Source organism: Merops nubicus, unplaced genomic scaffold (assembly GCF_000691845.1).
Source record: "Merops nubicus isolate BGI_N331 unplaced genomic scaffold, ASM69184v1 scaffold12840, whole genome shotgun sequence".
Taxonomy (NCBI): domain Eukaryota; kingdom Metazoa; phylum Chordata; class Aves; order Coraciiformes; family Meropidae; genus Merops; species Merops nubicus.
In genome coordinates, this window is record NW_008580945.1 from 28,405 (window position 1) to 46,664 (window position 18,260).

The window sequence follows — 18,260 nt, forward strand, 5'->3', positions numbered from 1 at the left end:
GCTGCTCAGTTGATGAAATATTACCCTTTTTCTGCAAAGACTTCCAGCAGCTGTAGTCACACAAAGAAAAACCAAAGCACCTTTACAAATTCCTTGCAGTATTGTTTGTAGATGGGTGTTTTACTTTGTCCTGTGACAAGGCATTTATGTCTTACCGAGGACTGACAGTAAACAGTTTGTTTACCTGCCTCGTAATGCATTCTGGCTAATGATTAAAAGAGTGAATTCTACTGATCAGGTCCAATAGCTGCTTTCTGTATAGCAGCACCCTAAGGCTTGGAACTATATATATATATGTGTGTGTAATACAGGCCTTTGCTTCTTCCTCATCACCCAGCTGCTCATAATGGTAATAACAGCTTGAAAAACACACACAGAGAACCCTGAAATTAGAGTGAAAATATCTGAGAAATGGCTGTGAAGCACAGAACACTTCTCCACTTAAAAAAGCTGCAAAATAAAACATACAGCTAAGGGTGGTGAAAGTGAAGTGACCCAGTTTGCTGTGTGCACAGCTGTGTACATACTGATGGAGCTGATCAGGTTAGTGAGGTACCTGCTCTGTAATGTTTCAAGGTGATAAAGTGTACTGCGACTGACTCTGACATTCTGACCAAGTGCAATACTGGAATTACATGCACTCGTGGGTTATAGTATAATAGAGATTATTGTTTCTAGTCAATGGCTTATTTACAGGCTGCAAATAAAGACAAACTGGCTCTAACAGTTCTACCCAACTACAGTTAGTCTTATGGAGAAGGTAGAAAGCAGGAGAAAAAAAAAAAAAAAAAAACAAAAAAACACCAAACCAAACACAAATCCCCAACACTCTCCTACTGGGAAAGCTTTGGGTACAGTACATGGATGTAAATCCAGGGTCTGGTCTTTTCAGAAGCAGTGAATCAGGAACAGCAGGGAAATCTTGTGTAATTCAGTCCCTGATTTTGTGATGTCTTGTGGCAACCTGAAGTTTATCTGTAAGTGTGCTGCGGAGCCGCCATCCCCCCAGGAGAGCACAAAAGCTACCTGTAGGGCATGGGGCCTGACAAAAGCAGAGTTAATCCCAGAACCAGTGCCATCCCCACACCAACAGAGCAGGCTGGACCCCGGGGGGTTGATTAGAGACCTCCTACTGTCTCATACAAACACATAGGTGATTTTTTGTTTAAAAAGCATTGCCAGTGGATTGTCTAGAAATGTCAGAAAAAACAAAACTTAAAAGCAAATATTTAGGTGTAATAGTTGGACTGCCTAGAACAGTTTGCAAACAACTATTACAAAGGACAGACGACTGCAGCTGAAAACCATTCAGACCTGCTACCATGAGCAGGCTCACTCTGTTTTTAAATAACATATTTGGCATGTGTGAGAACACACACAGTATGTCCTGAACTATTCAGAGTCTGACAAACAAAAATATGCAACCCTACCAAAGGCAAATAGGAGAATACAGGAAACAACGCAACCATTTTCTCAGAACACAAAATATAAAACAGAAATTTAGTCTACACAAATTCTCCCAGTTCTATTTTTCAGTGATGGAGAGGTCATCTAATCCACTTCCTGCCTGCAGCTGGATCGGCTCTGTCAGCCCTGAGAGGTACTATCTAGGCATTCTTGAAGACTTCCACTGATCAATACTCTGTCTCCCCAAGCAATCTATTCCAGTGCTTCAATATTCTTGTAATTGAGAAGTTTCCCCTTTCCCACCATGTGTCTAAACTTAAGCTGTTTTCCTGCAGTTTAAACCTTTTACTACTTGTCCTATTACTTGTCTCCCATGGATAACACACAGGTCATTATAATGAAGCCAGCAGTATCCAAAATTCATAACCATTTCTTCTCTGTTCAGTGTCACCCAGACCATTAAGGAACACACTGAGAAGAGACAGATGCAGGACAGACCTCTACAAAACTCAACATGATGTGCTGTGGCAGTCTGAAGATGAACTACTGATAATCACTCTCCAAGCACAGTTACTCAAACCTGTCTGCATGTAGCCAGACACAGTTTTGCCTTGCACATAGCCTGTTTGCACAAGTCTCATGCAATCATCAAAGCCTTCCTCGAGTCAAAATGACATTTATGGTTATCCCTTATCCACAAGTACTAATACTCTGTCTCTTACAAAAAGAAGTTAGATCAGATTAGTCAAAACTAAACCATGTCATACCATGTTAGCTCTTTTTCAGTTCTCTGTTATTTTCCAGCTGCTTGCAGATAGTTTGATTATTTGTTCTGCATTATTTATTTCAATTCACACACTTCTTATTCCCAAATACACATCTTTTTCTTTCAAGTCTGAATTTTCAGCCATCCTGATAAAGATAACTTGTTCTTTTGAAGATAATCAGTGACAGTTCACAGGTTGAACAGTCAGCAAACATCTCACCTATTCTATGTTTTGAGTTTTTTTGTTCAGGCTGTTTTTTCCTTAATCTTACTTCTTTGTTACCAATTTGCATTATACTAGCTGACTACAAAATAATTTTTTAAAAAAGGGTGTGTTTTTAATACACAAGCATTGAACATTTTAGCTTTCCCAGTGTTACTAGTTCTTTGGGACGTGGACCTGCTGGAGCGTGTCCACAGGGCCACGAGAATGATCCGAGGGCTGGAGCAGCTCTCCTACAAGGACAGACTGAGAGAGTTGGGGCTGTTCCGTCTGGAGAAGAGAAGGCTCCAAGGTGACCTTATTGTGGCCTTCCAGTATCTTAGGGGGGCCTACAAGCAAGCTGGGGAGGGACTTTTTAGGATATCGGGTAACGACAGGACTAGGGGGAATGGGGCAAAGCTGGAAGTGGGCAGATTCAGGCTGGATGTGAGGAAGAAGTTCTTCCCCATGAGAGTGGTGAGACCCTGGAATGGGTTGCCCAGGGAGGGGGTTGAGGCCCCATCCCTGGGGGTCTTTAAGGCCAGGCTGGATGAGGCTCTGGGCAGCCTGATCTAGTGGGAGGTGTCCCTGCTCATGGCAGAGGGGTTGGAACTGGGTGATCCTTGTGGTCCCTTCCAGCCCTGACAGATTCTGATCTGTTTTAGCAGAGGACCTTAGAGCCCTATTGGCTCAATGGTTGGACTTGATGATCTTAAAGGTCCCTTCCAACCTAAAGGATTCTATGATTCTTTCCCAATGAACAGCAGACCAACACTTGGTGGATATTGTCTTCCTTCTGCTAACATATATATGGAATTATTTCTTATTACCAAACAAAACAGATTTTGCAGGAAATATGAACAATACACCTTGAACTTTCAGTTCTGCCCTCACTTTCATATTATGGAATTTTCACATTCAGAAGTTGGTTTACTTTCTTTCTGCAGTCCTCCTTCTAATGTTTACCACATAAATGATAAGGAGCTCAGTTTCACTACACTGGACCTTTAATATACTGCTTTGAGATATCAGTGTTTTTCCAGCTAATTCCTTTCTTCCATTATACTTGTATTTATGAGATCTTACCCACAATTTATCTGAGGTCACCAGTATCTCTAGATCCACTACTTTTAGTTTGTCCTTCTTTCTCCTCCCCTTTAAACACCACGCATTTAAGATGATTTCACAATCATTGTCTCCAGATGCTGCATTTCATTTTCTCAGCTACTTCTTTCCAATTTGACTGAAGCAAATTCATGTCTTCCCATTAGCTATTTTCTCCTCTTTGATATTAGAAATATGGTCACTGACAGACCTCCACTTATATCATGTTTTCCTAGCTAACATTCGTCTCTTACTTGTTTTGTTATTAAAATTTTCAACTATGTAGACATTATCATCCAAATTCTATGCCTTGCATAAATCCATTTCATATCTTAAAGAAGCTTAGCTTACTTCATTTTGCTGGTTTTGTAGAGTGAAACATTTGTATTTTCGGAAAGACACAGCTTAGTGGTGCTGTAAATCTCTTAGTTACTGACAACTATTACATTTTGCCAAAGCAGGTAAACTTAGATACACAAGATAGTCTAATAGGATAGTCAGCAGGTAGCTTTATTTACAGTCCATAAAAGTTAACGCTTTTACCAACAAACCTTTAAGTAGCTATTGCATGTATAAAACTATCAACACATATAGTGTATACCTTTTATTAACAGATTTTTTCACTGGCTTTAACTTTAGTTCATTCTAGAACTACAAGCAAGTGCACAATATAAAAAGCAGCTCCTAAACAAGTTTTTTTTAAAAAAACATACCAGTTATACAAGTTAACCTGACAGATCTTCCAGAACATTTAAATCAATCTTGACTGGGTACTAATATTTCCAGTTCTGCTTGTTCACCCCATACCTTTTTTCATTAGTATAAAGACACCTAAGGCATCTGCTTGCTACCTCACTTATCTTCCTTTTTGGCCATCCCATGACCCTATATGAATAACCCTATTTCCTCTCCTCCTCCACCCCCAGTTTTTGAGCTGTTGTCTAAGCTGCTGCTATTTGTATTTACCCCTGGGATTTGTCATCCATCAGGTGTTGTTTAAAAGCTCTTTTTTATTAGGGTCAAAAATCACTGCTTTTCTTCATATTAATAATAAATTAAATTCTCAGTGTTCGCTTCCACAATTCAATCTCTTCCTTAATTAAAAAAAAAAGGTACATTTTACATCAAATGCATGAGATGAAAGCATCAAATCAGACTCAGTGAAGACTATTATTAATTAAAATGTGAGAATTACCTATACTGCACCTTATTTTCCATACCTGTTAAGTTAGGATAATAACTTACTCTGTAAATATTCAGAAGTATGTGGCTGAAATGCAACATGTAGAGTGAGGTACCACAATGAGAAAACTTACAAGTTTATATATGCAACAGAATGTATTAAAATTACAAAGTTAGTTTTAAATCATTTCTGAAAACAAAAGTAAAGCAAAGTGAAATATATAGTATTTTCAGCTTCTCTTCTTAACTACCTAGTTCCTTAGCCACATAAAAATATTTGTTAAACAAAAATCTAATCTTCTATGAGCAGTGTTAGCTGAACACAGTAGTATACAACTGAATTGGAATTCTTGTAGCTTTACAGGAATCTGAGCTTATTGGTATTATTCTGTTTTTTGGAGATAGACAAAATCCATTTCTTTCTTCTGTCTCTATGCAGAGCATAAATACAACTGAAGAAGCAAATGACGTGAACAATGCTACCCACAAAACAATCCCCTAGATGAGAGAGGTAGAAAACAACACTGAATACATTCAGTAGTGTGGCTTTTGTCAGGCTGTATTCCAGGTTACTGTCCAACCAGCCCTACTTTCTATTATTCTGTGACTATGTAAAAAAAGACAACAGTATAAGGCACAGGATTCAAAAACAGTCACCGTTATTACTGAAGTTCAGTCTGGCAATCCTCAAATTAGTTTTTTTCCTATGCATTTGATTCCAAAAGAAGAAAATAAACCCAAACAAAACCAAAACCACATTACTGATTGGAAGCACAAAGAAGAGTTGCTGCAGTGGCTATTATGGCAACACTCTGTTTCTTCAGAACAAAGGGTTCTTGAATTGCCTGCCTGTAAGATCCAGGAGAGACAACAGTATCTATTTTGAGATCTTGATCATTCCCTAATCGAGTTACCCTTTACCTGCCTTTCCCATTTCTTGCACATCATCATAAAGCACCCCACACTTCAACTGTAGAACTGATTGCAGGATTATAGAGTCCAACCTCATTTTCAGAAAACCTTCTGCACAAATACCACTTGAAAAGCTGTTAAGATTTTACCTTACCAGTCAAGTCCTTCAGACAGCTTTCCTCCTATGTTTGCATTACCATGTATCTTCTTTTCATCTTATTTCCCTCAAATAAAAGGGACTATCCTAACCTTTAATTGCAGTGTCTTAGCTGAAGAGGCAACAAATGGAGCAGCTTTCCCATGTCCCATTCAGAATTATTCTCCCACACTCCCTGAAGTAGAACCCACAGCATATGTTCCTCGTGCATCACTCTGCATCCATGTTAGTTACGTTGTCATTTGTTTTTTTATTGTCACTCCCCTGGCTCCAAGCAGACACACTTTCTCTTATTTTGATCATTGATCCTGTCTTTACCTTCTCTGTAACTTACTCTAAAAAGCATTGTTAGGTTAGCACCATGTGAACGTGATTCTATTACCTCACAGCAGTGATGCATTTAGCTTTGGAACTTATTCTATAGCTTTACATTTACTAAAATCTGGTTTTAGCATTAACTACAATAGAACATGTGACAGAAACCACATTCTTTTTTTTCCCCCTCCTACAACAATTTATACACGTAATGTTTACTATGGATGGCAACGTTATCATAATTTAAAAAAAGAAGGTACTAAGGAAAAAAGTATATGTGAAGTCATAAAAATCAAACTCAATATGAATGTGCAGCACCTGCTACAAATCTGGAGAATTTTTAATTTACTTTTTTTCATTTTTTAAGAGAAATTAAGTGGATCAAAGATGAAGCAGACAAAGTGGCAACACTCTCCAATACAAAATAAAGCAACTGAAACCAAACTGATCCCTACAATTGCCAACGGAATGCAGCAGAATCATAGGATGTTTTAGGCTGGAAGGAATCTCTAGAGGTCATCTGCTCCAACCTCCCCACACAAACAGGGACATCTCTACCTAGGTCAGGTCGCCCAGGCCCCTACAAAGCCTGACCTTGAACGACTCAAGTTTGGATAGTTTTCCAAAGTGTTTCTAGACTAGCCAAAACTATTATGTGTTGGTACCACTGACACCATGTCCACCAGTGGAGCAAGCTAATGGAATAACTCATACCATGCTTTTTACTTCAACTTTTTGCATTGATGACTACTTCAGTTTCCATCTGTTAAAGAAGCTGGAGTTCATACTCCTCCACTAATTTAGGGCAATTTAAAATTATATAGGACACAATTTCTCATACTGCAAATTAGTTGCACTTTAACCTACAAACAGAGCTTTATTTTCCCATGTCCTGTTAAACTCTACTTCATGAAAACACAGAAAAAGGATAGACAGCTTAGTGATTGTATCATGCTCATCATCACTGCAGGAGACCTAATGTAGTTACACCAAGATTTGTTAATTAACTGCTTTAAGATAGAAATCATGCTGTAATCCCATTCTTAACAGCTTTTCCTCATAAGGTTCATTCATATCTGAGTGCTACCATAATCTCCATACTGCTGGTATTTTCCTTAACCAACCTAGAGCTTCCAGTTTTCTGTTTCTTCCAGGAAACCATGATTCTCCATGATTCTTCAAATAACCCTAAATAAGATGCTGCCATGTCCCCTTCCTCTTAATCTCTTTCATCTACAAAGGTATCACAGATCTTCAGCACACCAGCTCGCATCTGTGTGGCCAGATGTCCATCTCCCCTTTGGACATGCACCAGTATTGCCAACTCTTACTAGTATGTGACAGAGAAAAAAACAAAACAAAACAAAACAAACAAACAAGGAAAAGACAACAGTGATGCCCACAGCCTGGAAGTCCACTCATGTTTCATCTTTTTACCTGTTCTTCCTCCCTCTTCCATCAATTTAAAGACTTTTTAGTCCTTTCTTTACATGAAGGCATCTGCAAACATGCAACACAAGACATGACTTCCATTGTCATTGATTTGTCCCTTTCACTTCATCAGCTAAGTAAATTTCCCCATGTGCCTTCTTTTCTTGATCTTGTTTTCAGTTCTTCTTTCATGCTATCCCATCACATCTTGATGCCATCAAGTGTACCAGAAACCTGCCCACCTACATTCTCTGCAGCACTTCCTCTGCAATACCTTTGAACACCTATATGTAACTCAGTTCCTATGTCAAAATAATTATTTTCCTAGCTTTTTTGCATCCCCCATGTCTTTTTTTCCCCAATTACTTATTTTATTAAGCAATAATTCTTCCATTGTGAAGTGTTCATGCATTAATTATCCCAAACATTCCAAAATTCCTGCGCCCAGACAATGATAGAAGATTTCTCACCATTTCCAGTGTATTATACAAATCATAATGTGGAAAAACTGAAATCTCTTCAATTCATTGCATCACTAACACTTCCAGGAGGCAATATTTCAATTCCATCTTTTCCCAGTACATAGACACACTATGTCCCTTCTACTTCACAATCTGCCAAATCCTTTCCATTTTTTTCATTAAAAAGGAAGAGAAGAAAGAAACTTAACCCCTTGCACAAGCTATGAACATGTGCATAGAAAACTGGAGAGGAGGGAAATAATTAACAAGGGAGAACTGCTATGAAAGTCCATCTAACTAAACAGCTTATACAAAAACCTGTAAGGTTTAAGACTGAGCCACATAGATTAAAGGCAAAATGTTAATGCCTATGCAAGTAGAAGACAAAAAGGTCTATGTAAGTTGTCATGATTGAAATGCCTGAGGGAAACTTTCTTATGGTAATTTAAACTGAAAAGGTTAAAACCTTAAATGATATTATGTTCAAACTGTATGCAGTGCTTCCACAGAATGAAAGAAGAATGTACAACTTGCTCTTGCAGAAGCACCAACTGTTGCTACGTGACCCATTAACTCCAAAGATTTAAGGGAAAAGCCTACAAAGAAATATGCCACAAAGTACTTAAGCTTCAGGCAAAGCTCAGCTTCCTAACAGTCTAGAGAGCAGCAGAACACAGCATTTTCTATGAAATCTACTATCAGAAGTCTAAAGCATCACTCACACGCAGCACGTACATGCTAGGAATCAGAAGCTCCAAAGTCAAGATGCTCTCACAAGAGTGAGTTTATGAAATACCAATTTACCTTCTGCAACTTCACTTTCACCAAGCAGGAAATCCAAGCTGACTTGACAGATTCTTTTTAACCTCTAGTGTGTGCTCTTACAAAACAAGTTTCTCATCTTGCCCATTAATTGGTATGATTTTCAGCCAGTGTCCTGCCTCTATAATTTTTGAATACAAAATAAATCATGCCACTGAACTAAAATGTAGAAAAATATTGTATTTCCTACAAGTCTTTATAATATACAAGACAATTATGGCAATACTTACACATGAACAGACTTATACCATTTCTGATGAAAATCAGCACAGAAACTGCATTCATAACTACTTGAACTGCTGTGACTAGTAAGCTACATTGGAGATAGGCTGTATTTTACCACACATTTACACACTGTAGTTGTCCACATCTTCACAGTACACTACCACACAGGAGACAGTACTAAGGTTCAGTGCAATACATTCTTTTGTTCCATTCCTTACTGCTGTCATATTGACTGTCTTGCTCATTTTTCTTCATTAGATCTCAAAAGATCTTTTGATCTTGCAGATATCATCTTATACATAGCTGCTCCCTATAAGGAGTCCTAAAAGGCTTTGTGATGTGACATCTGTCTGCTAGTTTTAATATTTTATGCCTCTCACTACACAATCACCAAGTGTAAGCCTCCACAGTATCAAGATCAATCTACTAGGGAGCTACAGGCTGTAAAACCATCTAGTCTTCCTGATCAAGTCCATAGGAAGAAACTTTTTCATTTAAAAAGCACCTCAGACACTTGCTGATAAGTATACATATTTTTGACACAAATTTTCTTCTTCAGAAATGAGATCCTACAAATTGTAATTATTCCATTGAGCACACAGTTCTCTGTGATAAGAGACATGTGCTCCTTAAGTTGTAGCATGACTTCTTGAAAGTCTTACATTTTTCAAAAGCAGCAAAACTGAAATCCTTCCCTGAATCCAGCCTTAAATCACACTGAATTGAGCTTGTCATATCAGCATCAAACTTCTGTGGAAACTCCAGCTGAGACTAGAAACTGGCAGAAGACTACATGGGATAGACCACTGAGAACCCCTTTTGCTAGAGCACTGCTTGTGCTCCTCCTTTGGCACACTAGTTCCTGAGATCTTGAACAACTCATCAATGCACCACAAGAAGTCTGTGAAAAGCGATCTAATACAAAACAACTTACTTTTTAACTGAAATGAGGTTGCTTTTAACTGAAAATGGTTATGGTTCCTACTAAAAGCAGAAGTCAATCTCATACCAGATCAAGCTCCTCTGGGCTAAAATCCAACTAGCTTCAGGATTCTAGTTAAGCATAAATGAAAGATGTAGAAAAGGACAAAATTCTGGGAAAGTGCTGAAGCAGAATGTTGCATATTTACACATCTAAAATGTTGTGAAGAAAATTTCCCTTTAGACACAGAAAACTTTATTTAACTAATGGATAATTAAGCTTACATTCTTAGGTGTGACCTCTGAGTAAACACTAACAAGTTGGAATTATTTAAAGATGAAACGAAAGAGGAAAAAAAAAAGCAGTATTCAAATATGTAAAAGGCTGTCCCAAAAAGGAAAGAAAGAATCTATTCTCCATGTCTCTGGAGAACACTCTTAAGTAGTAACAAGCTTAGATTATAGCAAGAAAAAAAAACCAAACACCTCAGGTTAGACATATGGAATATTTTTTTTTTTTCCTGATGCATATGAAGCAAGGATCTCTCAGAAACAGACTGGGTTTCTTCTGCCTGGGGAAGGATATAGTGGACTTGATTTTCTGAAGTCCCCTTCCAATCTTCTCTCCCAAGGTGGAAATACGTCACACGCGTATTTGAACTTTACGTGTGGTAAAGGAATAAACACACTGGAAGTTTAACAACCTTCTTCTTTAAAGGGTCTTGTAAATTAATTCATTCTGCATTCAGATTGTTCTTCACATGAAACAGGACACAGTTCTTGGCTTTGTTTCTACCATTTATAGCTCTACAAAATTAGAGAGTCTGACAAGATCTATGTTCACACCCTCCTTGTAACTGTTGTAAAGCTACAGCTACCAAGACAGCAGTGGAGCTGCACAAGCAGAGGGAAAGGCTGTGCAGCAGCCCTTTGCAGAAGAAAGGAGAAGGACCAAAGATGTACATCACTTCCAGACAGCCCTTGAGACTTGGGCAAGAAAAGTCAAGGCAGTTCTTTTCTATAAAAACATTAACACTGAACTACTAATTGTTATAGAACAAATTCATAGAAAGCCTAGCAGCTTTTGAGCTTCCAGTAGCCCAAGCCCAGACACCTATATCTCTCCCCAGTGTGCTGGCTCTCATTGTATCTTCTATTTCAATCCCTTCTGAGGTTGTGGTCAAAACAGACATTTACTAAGTCCATTTTATTTTTAAATAAATAAATATGAAAGCAAGAGAAAAGTAGCCTGAATATCACATGCTACCACGTGACTCCCTCCAGAGCAAAATTAATACTGCTTATTTACACATCACTCACCAAACTCTGGGTGCTGCAAACAGCAGCAGAAGCATGTACTGTGGTTAATTCACTAATAAGGAAAACTCAAAAATTTCTAGGGTAAAGTACCAAAGACTAACCCCATGAAAGTCAGAATACTCTAATTGGTCCCTGGCCTCAGCCATTAAAGTGGATTTGAAACTTTCTTTTAGCTAAAGGCAATGCAAAAGTAAACGGTAAAAAGAGGCCAGGAAGAAAAAAAAAAAAAAAAACAAAGAAAGAAAAGTTAAAGATGAACTGGCCTTCAACTTATCCGATTTATTCCAAAAACCACTTGAGTTTCTGCAATTAAGAATAAGCTACTCCACAACAGTGAAAAGCTCACTAATTAATTGTTCAATAAAGCCCACACAATCCATGATGATTTTAATTATATTACTGGCTTCAGAGATTGTACAAAGAGTTCTAAAAAGAGCAGCTCCTTCACACTTCATCTGTTATTGCATACAACTCAAATCCTAAACCCGTTCCTTCATCTATGCTAAAGAAATGGCAAGAAAAATGGCTTTGCAGTACAGCAGATCTAAAGCTCCTGGACTTTAAAGCCAAGAATGTTTGCTGAACAGACCTGTGTTTTTCCACATTGTCAGACAAACAATCCAGAACTTGGAATAAAACTTGTTTCCCTTATCGTTCAGACAACGGTAGAAGTTCTCTCTATCACCTGGAATTTGCAACTTTCTGATGTTACACGACTCTTGAGAGAGAAACAAGGAAGAAAAAAAGAAAAAAAAATAGCATGGAAAGCCAATACAAGTGAAAAGCTGGGGGGAGGAAATACTTGGTAGCACTGGTTGACAATCCTAGTGTTTTTTACTCTTAATTCTGCTGTTTATGAGATTTCCATCATCATATTGCCAAACATAAAACACCAGAGGCTCGATCTTTGGAGTTCTCCAAACAGGTGAAAGTACCTTTACATAGGTTACAGCTATTGGCACAAGATTTGTTGCACTTTAATGCTGTCCAAATGAATGACTTATACAAAGCACCTTTCAATTTTTAGTCAACATAGACCACGGCTTCAAACCTGCAGCTAGAATAAAACCTTACATGACCTCTCACACTATTTTCAAATCAGAAAACAGTCTCTTGAAAAGACATGCCGAAGACAGCAAGGAACTTCACGTGTGAACGACAGCAGAGCTGTATCATCTGCAGCAGCATCCCAGAAGATGTGGAAATTCACTGTTTTGGGGGATTTATTAACTTCAACAATTCACCTATGCAAAATTCAAATTTTGCTTCAGGTTTTTGCTAGACCAACGCACACCGAAGGCAAGTTTAGCACAAGCTTAAGAATATTCTGTTATTTAACAGACACATTCCACTTCCAAATTCTCTGAAGCTGACTCAAGAGCTCTGGCCATGAATGTCTTTCAAACTCAGAAAGAAATCAACCCTGCAGGGTAGACTAGGTCTACACTTCCAGTTAGCATCCATTTTCTAGGCTGTGAACTAGTCAAGCTCTGCCTTCCACCACTAATTGTAACTGTAGCACCACATGAGGTAATTGTGTCTTCCACTACTGTCTGAGGGTGTTTAATGTCATCATCTCCTTTGTCTGAAAAATGCAAGCCAGGATCTTAAGGGTAAATGTCTTTTTACAGCCTACTTTGCACAAATTTCAGTATTACCCATGGCTAGATTCTGAGTTCCTCCATGTTCTCATGGCCTGGGGTAACTGATAGCTGCCTGTATTCCTACCAACTGCTGGCAGTATCAGCCTGCTACAGCAGAACCAAGATTAACCTCCATTCATAACCCTAGAGATAGTATTGCAGCATTTGGGTTATTCCAATTTTTACTTCTCTAAACAGCGAAAAATAGCCTAAGAGACACTTTCAATTAAATTCTTTCCATTTAACACATTTCTTCTTGCTTTTGGAGCCTGTTAACATTCTTTCCCATTTCCTTTTTACTTTCTGCTTCAGATCCACCTAAAATTTGAATGTGAAGCTTCAGCATTCTCCCTTAGGTTTAACACTGATTTCTGTTCCAGTACTGCATGGATGAGAATGAAAGTGCCTCAGAAGTGGTGCCCTAAGTAGCAGTTCTTTCTGTCAGAGCAGCAACAAATGCTTGTTAAATACATTTATATGAAACAGCCCCTCCAGCTCTTCAAATCTGCAAGATCTGCCTCTGAAAGAATTTTTAGGACACACTTGTATTTATTACACTCTTAGTATAAATACATGAGAAAGTTTCAAGAGAAGACACACAAACAGGAGGAAAAAAGTCCTAACTCTCCATGTCATCACTTGCACATCTATCACTATGGCCGTCAAGGTTGCTGAAAACCTATTTAAAAACAAAACAAAACACATTCTTCAGAAAAAGATAAACTATCTTAAGTAAGAAATTTTATAATGTTTATAAACTGGCACATCACAAGGCATCAGAAAGTTTTTCTTTCTTACTATTTCAAGCACAATTAGCACAAAAATAGAATGGTGTAATCTTGTTTAGCACATCTGAAGAGAAGTCTTTCCATTTTAGGCCATGAATACGTAGCTGGGTCTGCAGAAGCCATACAAAGAAGAGCAAAAATTTGACAGTGTCTTTAAAGAAAGATCTTCTCCATCTTCTACTGAATAGATCAAGAAGGTATAATCAACAGCACTGAGATGAGAACCTTATGCTGTTTCAGTGCCTTTACACAACGTGAAAGGCCATCAGCTGACTGTTAAGTCTCCCTAGAACTCACTTCACATTACAATTTTGACTTTACAGAAAACATATATAAAACCACCAGACCAGAATACTGAAGTGCTCAGTGCTAAGTCTTAGAAACCACGAAAAATACTAACTTTTTTTTTTGTTAAACATTTCTTGCATGCTTTATATATTAACAAAAGTCCAATTAACAAATGATTGAGGTATTTGATGGTGGGAAGGGCAAAGTATCTCTTGTTTGTTAACAGTGATAGCATCACCCAGGCAGCAGAAGCAGCTCGTGGTACTGCTGTCAACAGCCATCTCCTGGTCCCCTGCCACAGTGCTGAAAACTTATATTCCCAGTACAGCACCTCGTCTCCAACACCTCATCTCCCTTAAACCTGAAATGTGAGAATGAAGACTATCTACCACAGCTGCTTTTGAGAGCAGGAGATCAGGGTAGGTGGGCAACAAGGGAATACATGAAGGTCCAAAAAAAGAGAGAAATCTCCTTGACTGAAGCTGTTGTCCTACAAAGCAAGCATTTTTAGTGTAGTAAGAGTTTACAAGCTCTACTGCAAAATTTGAGAGGGAAAGACTAGTAGCAGATGTTGTGTTCTACTTTATTTTTCCAGTACAAAACCAAGAACCCTGTATAGTGACCCAAAGACTCAAACAGCACACCATTAAAAGCAATCTTATCTAAAAGCTGACCGTAACTCACAAGTATTTTTCTATTTCTATATTGCATTTTTATCTAAAGACCTTTACCTAACTCCTGTTCTTTGCAGTAAGGCAATCAAGTTTACAACAGAGGAAGGATTCCAGCTCCTGGAAAGAGCCTATATAAATTAGGTAGCTCTTACAGAGAACCTGTACTGAACATAGTAAGATTTTTTTGTAATAGACTTTAAAACATAAACATCCACTCACCAGATTAATCCACTTCCACGATTTTAAAATACTGCCTAAAGCTAGACAGCCAGTCTGATACTCCATGTATAGACAATTTCACCCAGTTTTCAGTCATTAGAAACTGAGAAGACTTAATATTTCTGAAATTGGGACCTTAATAGCTGCTGGAAATTGCAACTTCTAGCAAACAACAACCACAAAAAAAAATCCTGAATCAGTCTTGGTTTAGCCTACTTAAGACACTACACCAAGAACAATGTAGACATGCATCCTGTTTATTCAGCAGGCAAGGATGTAACAGCCATCTGAACTAGAAAGCTTTTACACCACCATGACAATATAAGCAAGCACTACAGTTCAACCTCAGTAGTTGTTTACCCAGACCTAGTAGTTAGGGGGGAAAAAAAAAAAAAAAGATCAAAAAGAGATGGGAATTTTTGTTTTATACTGCAAACATGATCAAATAAACCCTTAAATACCACAAAAAAGTTCCATCATGACTCCATACTACACAAGTTCAGTTGAACTAATATTCCAGGCAGCCTTACACTGGCAACACAATCAATTGAAGATCTGCTGCTACAGAGAAGCTTTATCCCCTCTGAATTTCCCTACATTCTGGCCCAAAAGAATAAAGACTGTCAGACATGTGCTTGTGAAGGTTGTGCTCAAGACAGCACATCGATCCAAGCGACCTGTAGATACACGCTCTTCAGTGTCCTACAGAAACAAGCTTCTCAGTGACACACTGAAGACAATTGTTATGGAACACTAAGCAAAAATAAAAATTCTTATTCAGCTGACAAACCATCTGAGGGACACAGTGAGCCCTCAACACCTTCTGATTCACTCAACACTTTGGGGTACTTCTAAAACAAGTAGCAATAAAGACTTGACATAATCTGTGCATATTGTGAGAAGCAACATAAGGAGTTAATTGACATTTTCCTACCACATATTTTTAGACAAATATAAAACTGATGTGCTGGATCAGACCCAGGGATCCATTAGTGCCATTTCCTCTCAGCCAGAGGCCAATACTGGAAGCTTTTGCAAGGGTCCTGCAAGGTTTGATTCAGGTCTGTGAAGGACAACTGCCCTACCTTTGATGGCAGTCAAAGGCCACTGACCAGGTATCTTCCACTCTGAAGTCAATTACTTTAACATCTTTCCAAAACATTGGTTACAACTGAGAGTATAAATAGACAAGTGTAAACAAATTCACTGTTAGTAATAAATTCTATTTTAAAAGTAAATAATTATGTTAGCTATTAGGACAAACTTAAGATTTTTCCACATAAGTCTGCAAGCTCTGACAGAGACAAGAAGTGATGAAACAAGCATGTTTTTAAACTCTCTGCATTGTAGACTCTTTGGAAGGAAGACCTAAACAGAAGTCAGCATTTTTTTTTTTTTAATTTGCATTTTATTTTCAATTTTTTTTTTTTAAATTCCTTTTTACCTTTTAAACGCTTCAGCAGGGTTCCTCTCACATTCCCCAGGCTGGAAGAGACTTTGTATGGCAGGATCTCTTAGTTTGTCCTCATATCCCTGGATCAGTCCACTGCGGCAGATCTGTGTCACTAAACCCCTAATAAAGCCTCCAACACACAGCGTGTCAGAGTCCTGGGCCCGGCAGAAGTGGAAGGCTAGGGCCTGACGGTGTAAGCCTCGCTGGAGGTTTGCAGGTGAGCTTGGCCACAGCAGCTCAGTACAGAGGGCTGTCTTCCCACTGCCAGGCCCTCCTACCAACAATACACCCCAGGCAGCTCCTTTCCCAGAGACAACAGCGGTATTATTCCCAGAATTCGCTACAAGAGATGGTTTGTTGGCAGCACTACTGCTGCAGTTAGCTTTCTCCTGGAGGCAGTGCTGAAGCTTGTGGAAAACCCACTCCCTACAGTAAAACTGCTTTCCCTGCAGCAAGCTGGTTTGAGCCATTTTATGAAGCTTCTTCTCCTGGCTTTGTCATAAGCAGCAGTACACCTTCAGCATCTCAGGGCAGGGAGACAGGCGCACATCTCGCACAGAAGAATCTTCTGCACAGAACCTGACAGAGGTCACGGTAATCGGTTAACCCTTCTCATAAAACTTAACAGCCTCTTCTCAGGAAGGGTGTCACTCCATTTGTGTGCTTTATGATGATTACCATAACACCATCACAGTTCAGCTGACATCATGAAGTTGCGTCGGATACCAACGCTCAACAATACTTCTCTTATGGCTCAAAAGTCCATAAAGCTCCATGGCTGCATCTGTAGTTTATGCAGTTGTGTGTGTTCCTGGCGTACAGGGGAGGCAATACATCTGGAAAAACTGAGGGGAAGCCAACTTTTCAGTGTACACTAAACGCCTTGCAACTCTAGGCATTAATCTCTCTGGATATACATCCAGAAAAAAGCTGTCCATAATAAAATGTTCCTTCTGGGAATTTTGTAGAGAAGGTGATTTTTCTTCAGGGTGCTATACACATACCACAAATGTGGGTAAGTACCACTTAGTAAGAAATAGTCAGTTTGGACAGCGAGCTTTGCAGACTTCATACATCTAGGCAAGTGTCTGAGAAGGGCTTCAGATTATGGTTTCTTAAGCAGTAGAGACAACAGAAAAAAAAAAAAAAAGTGTTTACAGCTTCTTATTTCAATACATTCGTAAGCGTCTTCTTCAGGAACTTGGATTCTTACTGAACCTGTTCTCAGGTATCTTAATCGCAAGATGTCAGAAGAGACAACATCTTCCCCTAGAGCTCTGAAATAAAGAAGACAGCACTTTTAACCCTGCACGCAAGTCACAATTCAGTCAATTGCAAATGCAGACAACAAAGAGTAAAGCCAAGGGCTCTTATTCTTTATTTTTGCTTACACTATTAATTCAAATGAATCTAAAAAAGCAGTTTTAAATAAATTGGTTATTACACGGTACGATCAGAAGCATATAAAAAGACATAACAAAACCGAATAAACAGATATGACAGTGGCCTCAAAACCACAGAAGCAGCAAGTCTTACGTTTCCTCGTCAGGAGGAGACCCAAATATACCCTTTACCTCAGAAACCTCCTTCCTAGGAAGGCTTCGTCACCGAATTCTCTCTTCACCCGATTTTTTTCCACTGCCGGCTACGGGTTGGTGGGGTTTTTTTGAAGTTTATTTTAGAGGGGAGAGCCGCCGGCGGCTCTCCGCACACTTCTTTGTTCGCGACTCGCCGGCAGCGGGGCGCCCGGCAGGCTCCGGGTCACGGTTTAACACCCTCACCGCCGGCACCTCCCGCTGCCCTTGTCACCGCTCCGTCCCCACCGCGACACACCCCAGCCCCCCAAAAACCAACCCGGGTCAGGCTTTAACCCCACGCTCCGCTTTCTTCCAAGCGAGGCACAGATGCGGCTCCAAAGTCACTCGGATCGCGTCCCTCCGAGAAAGCCCCGATCGCGGCGAGCAGCCGGG

At 39.2% G+C, this 18,260-nt stretch overlaps 1 protein-coding gene across 1 annotated transcript in view; it reads right to left on the minus strand.

Annotated features, from left to right (window-relative positions):
• ANKRD50 (ankyrin repeat domain 50) overlaps positions 1–16,851 on the minus strand; it is a 38,855-nt gene extending 22,004 nt beyond the window's left edge. The window contains exon 1 of the mRNA XM_008946881.1: positions 16,282–16,851. Within this exon, the coding sequence (XP_008945129.1) occupies positions 16,282–16,760 (479 nt within the window). The 5' untranslated portion in view covers positions 16,761–16,851. The remainder of the gene's footprint in view (positions 1–16,281) is intronic.
• Positions 16,852–18,260: the final 1,409 nt, after the last annotated feature.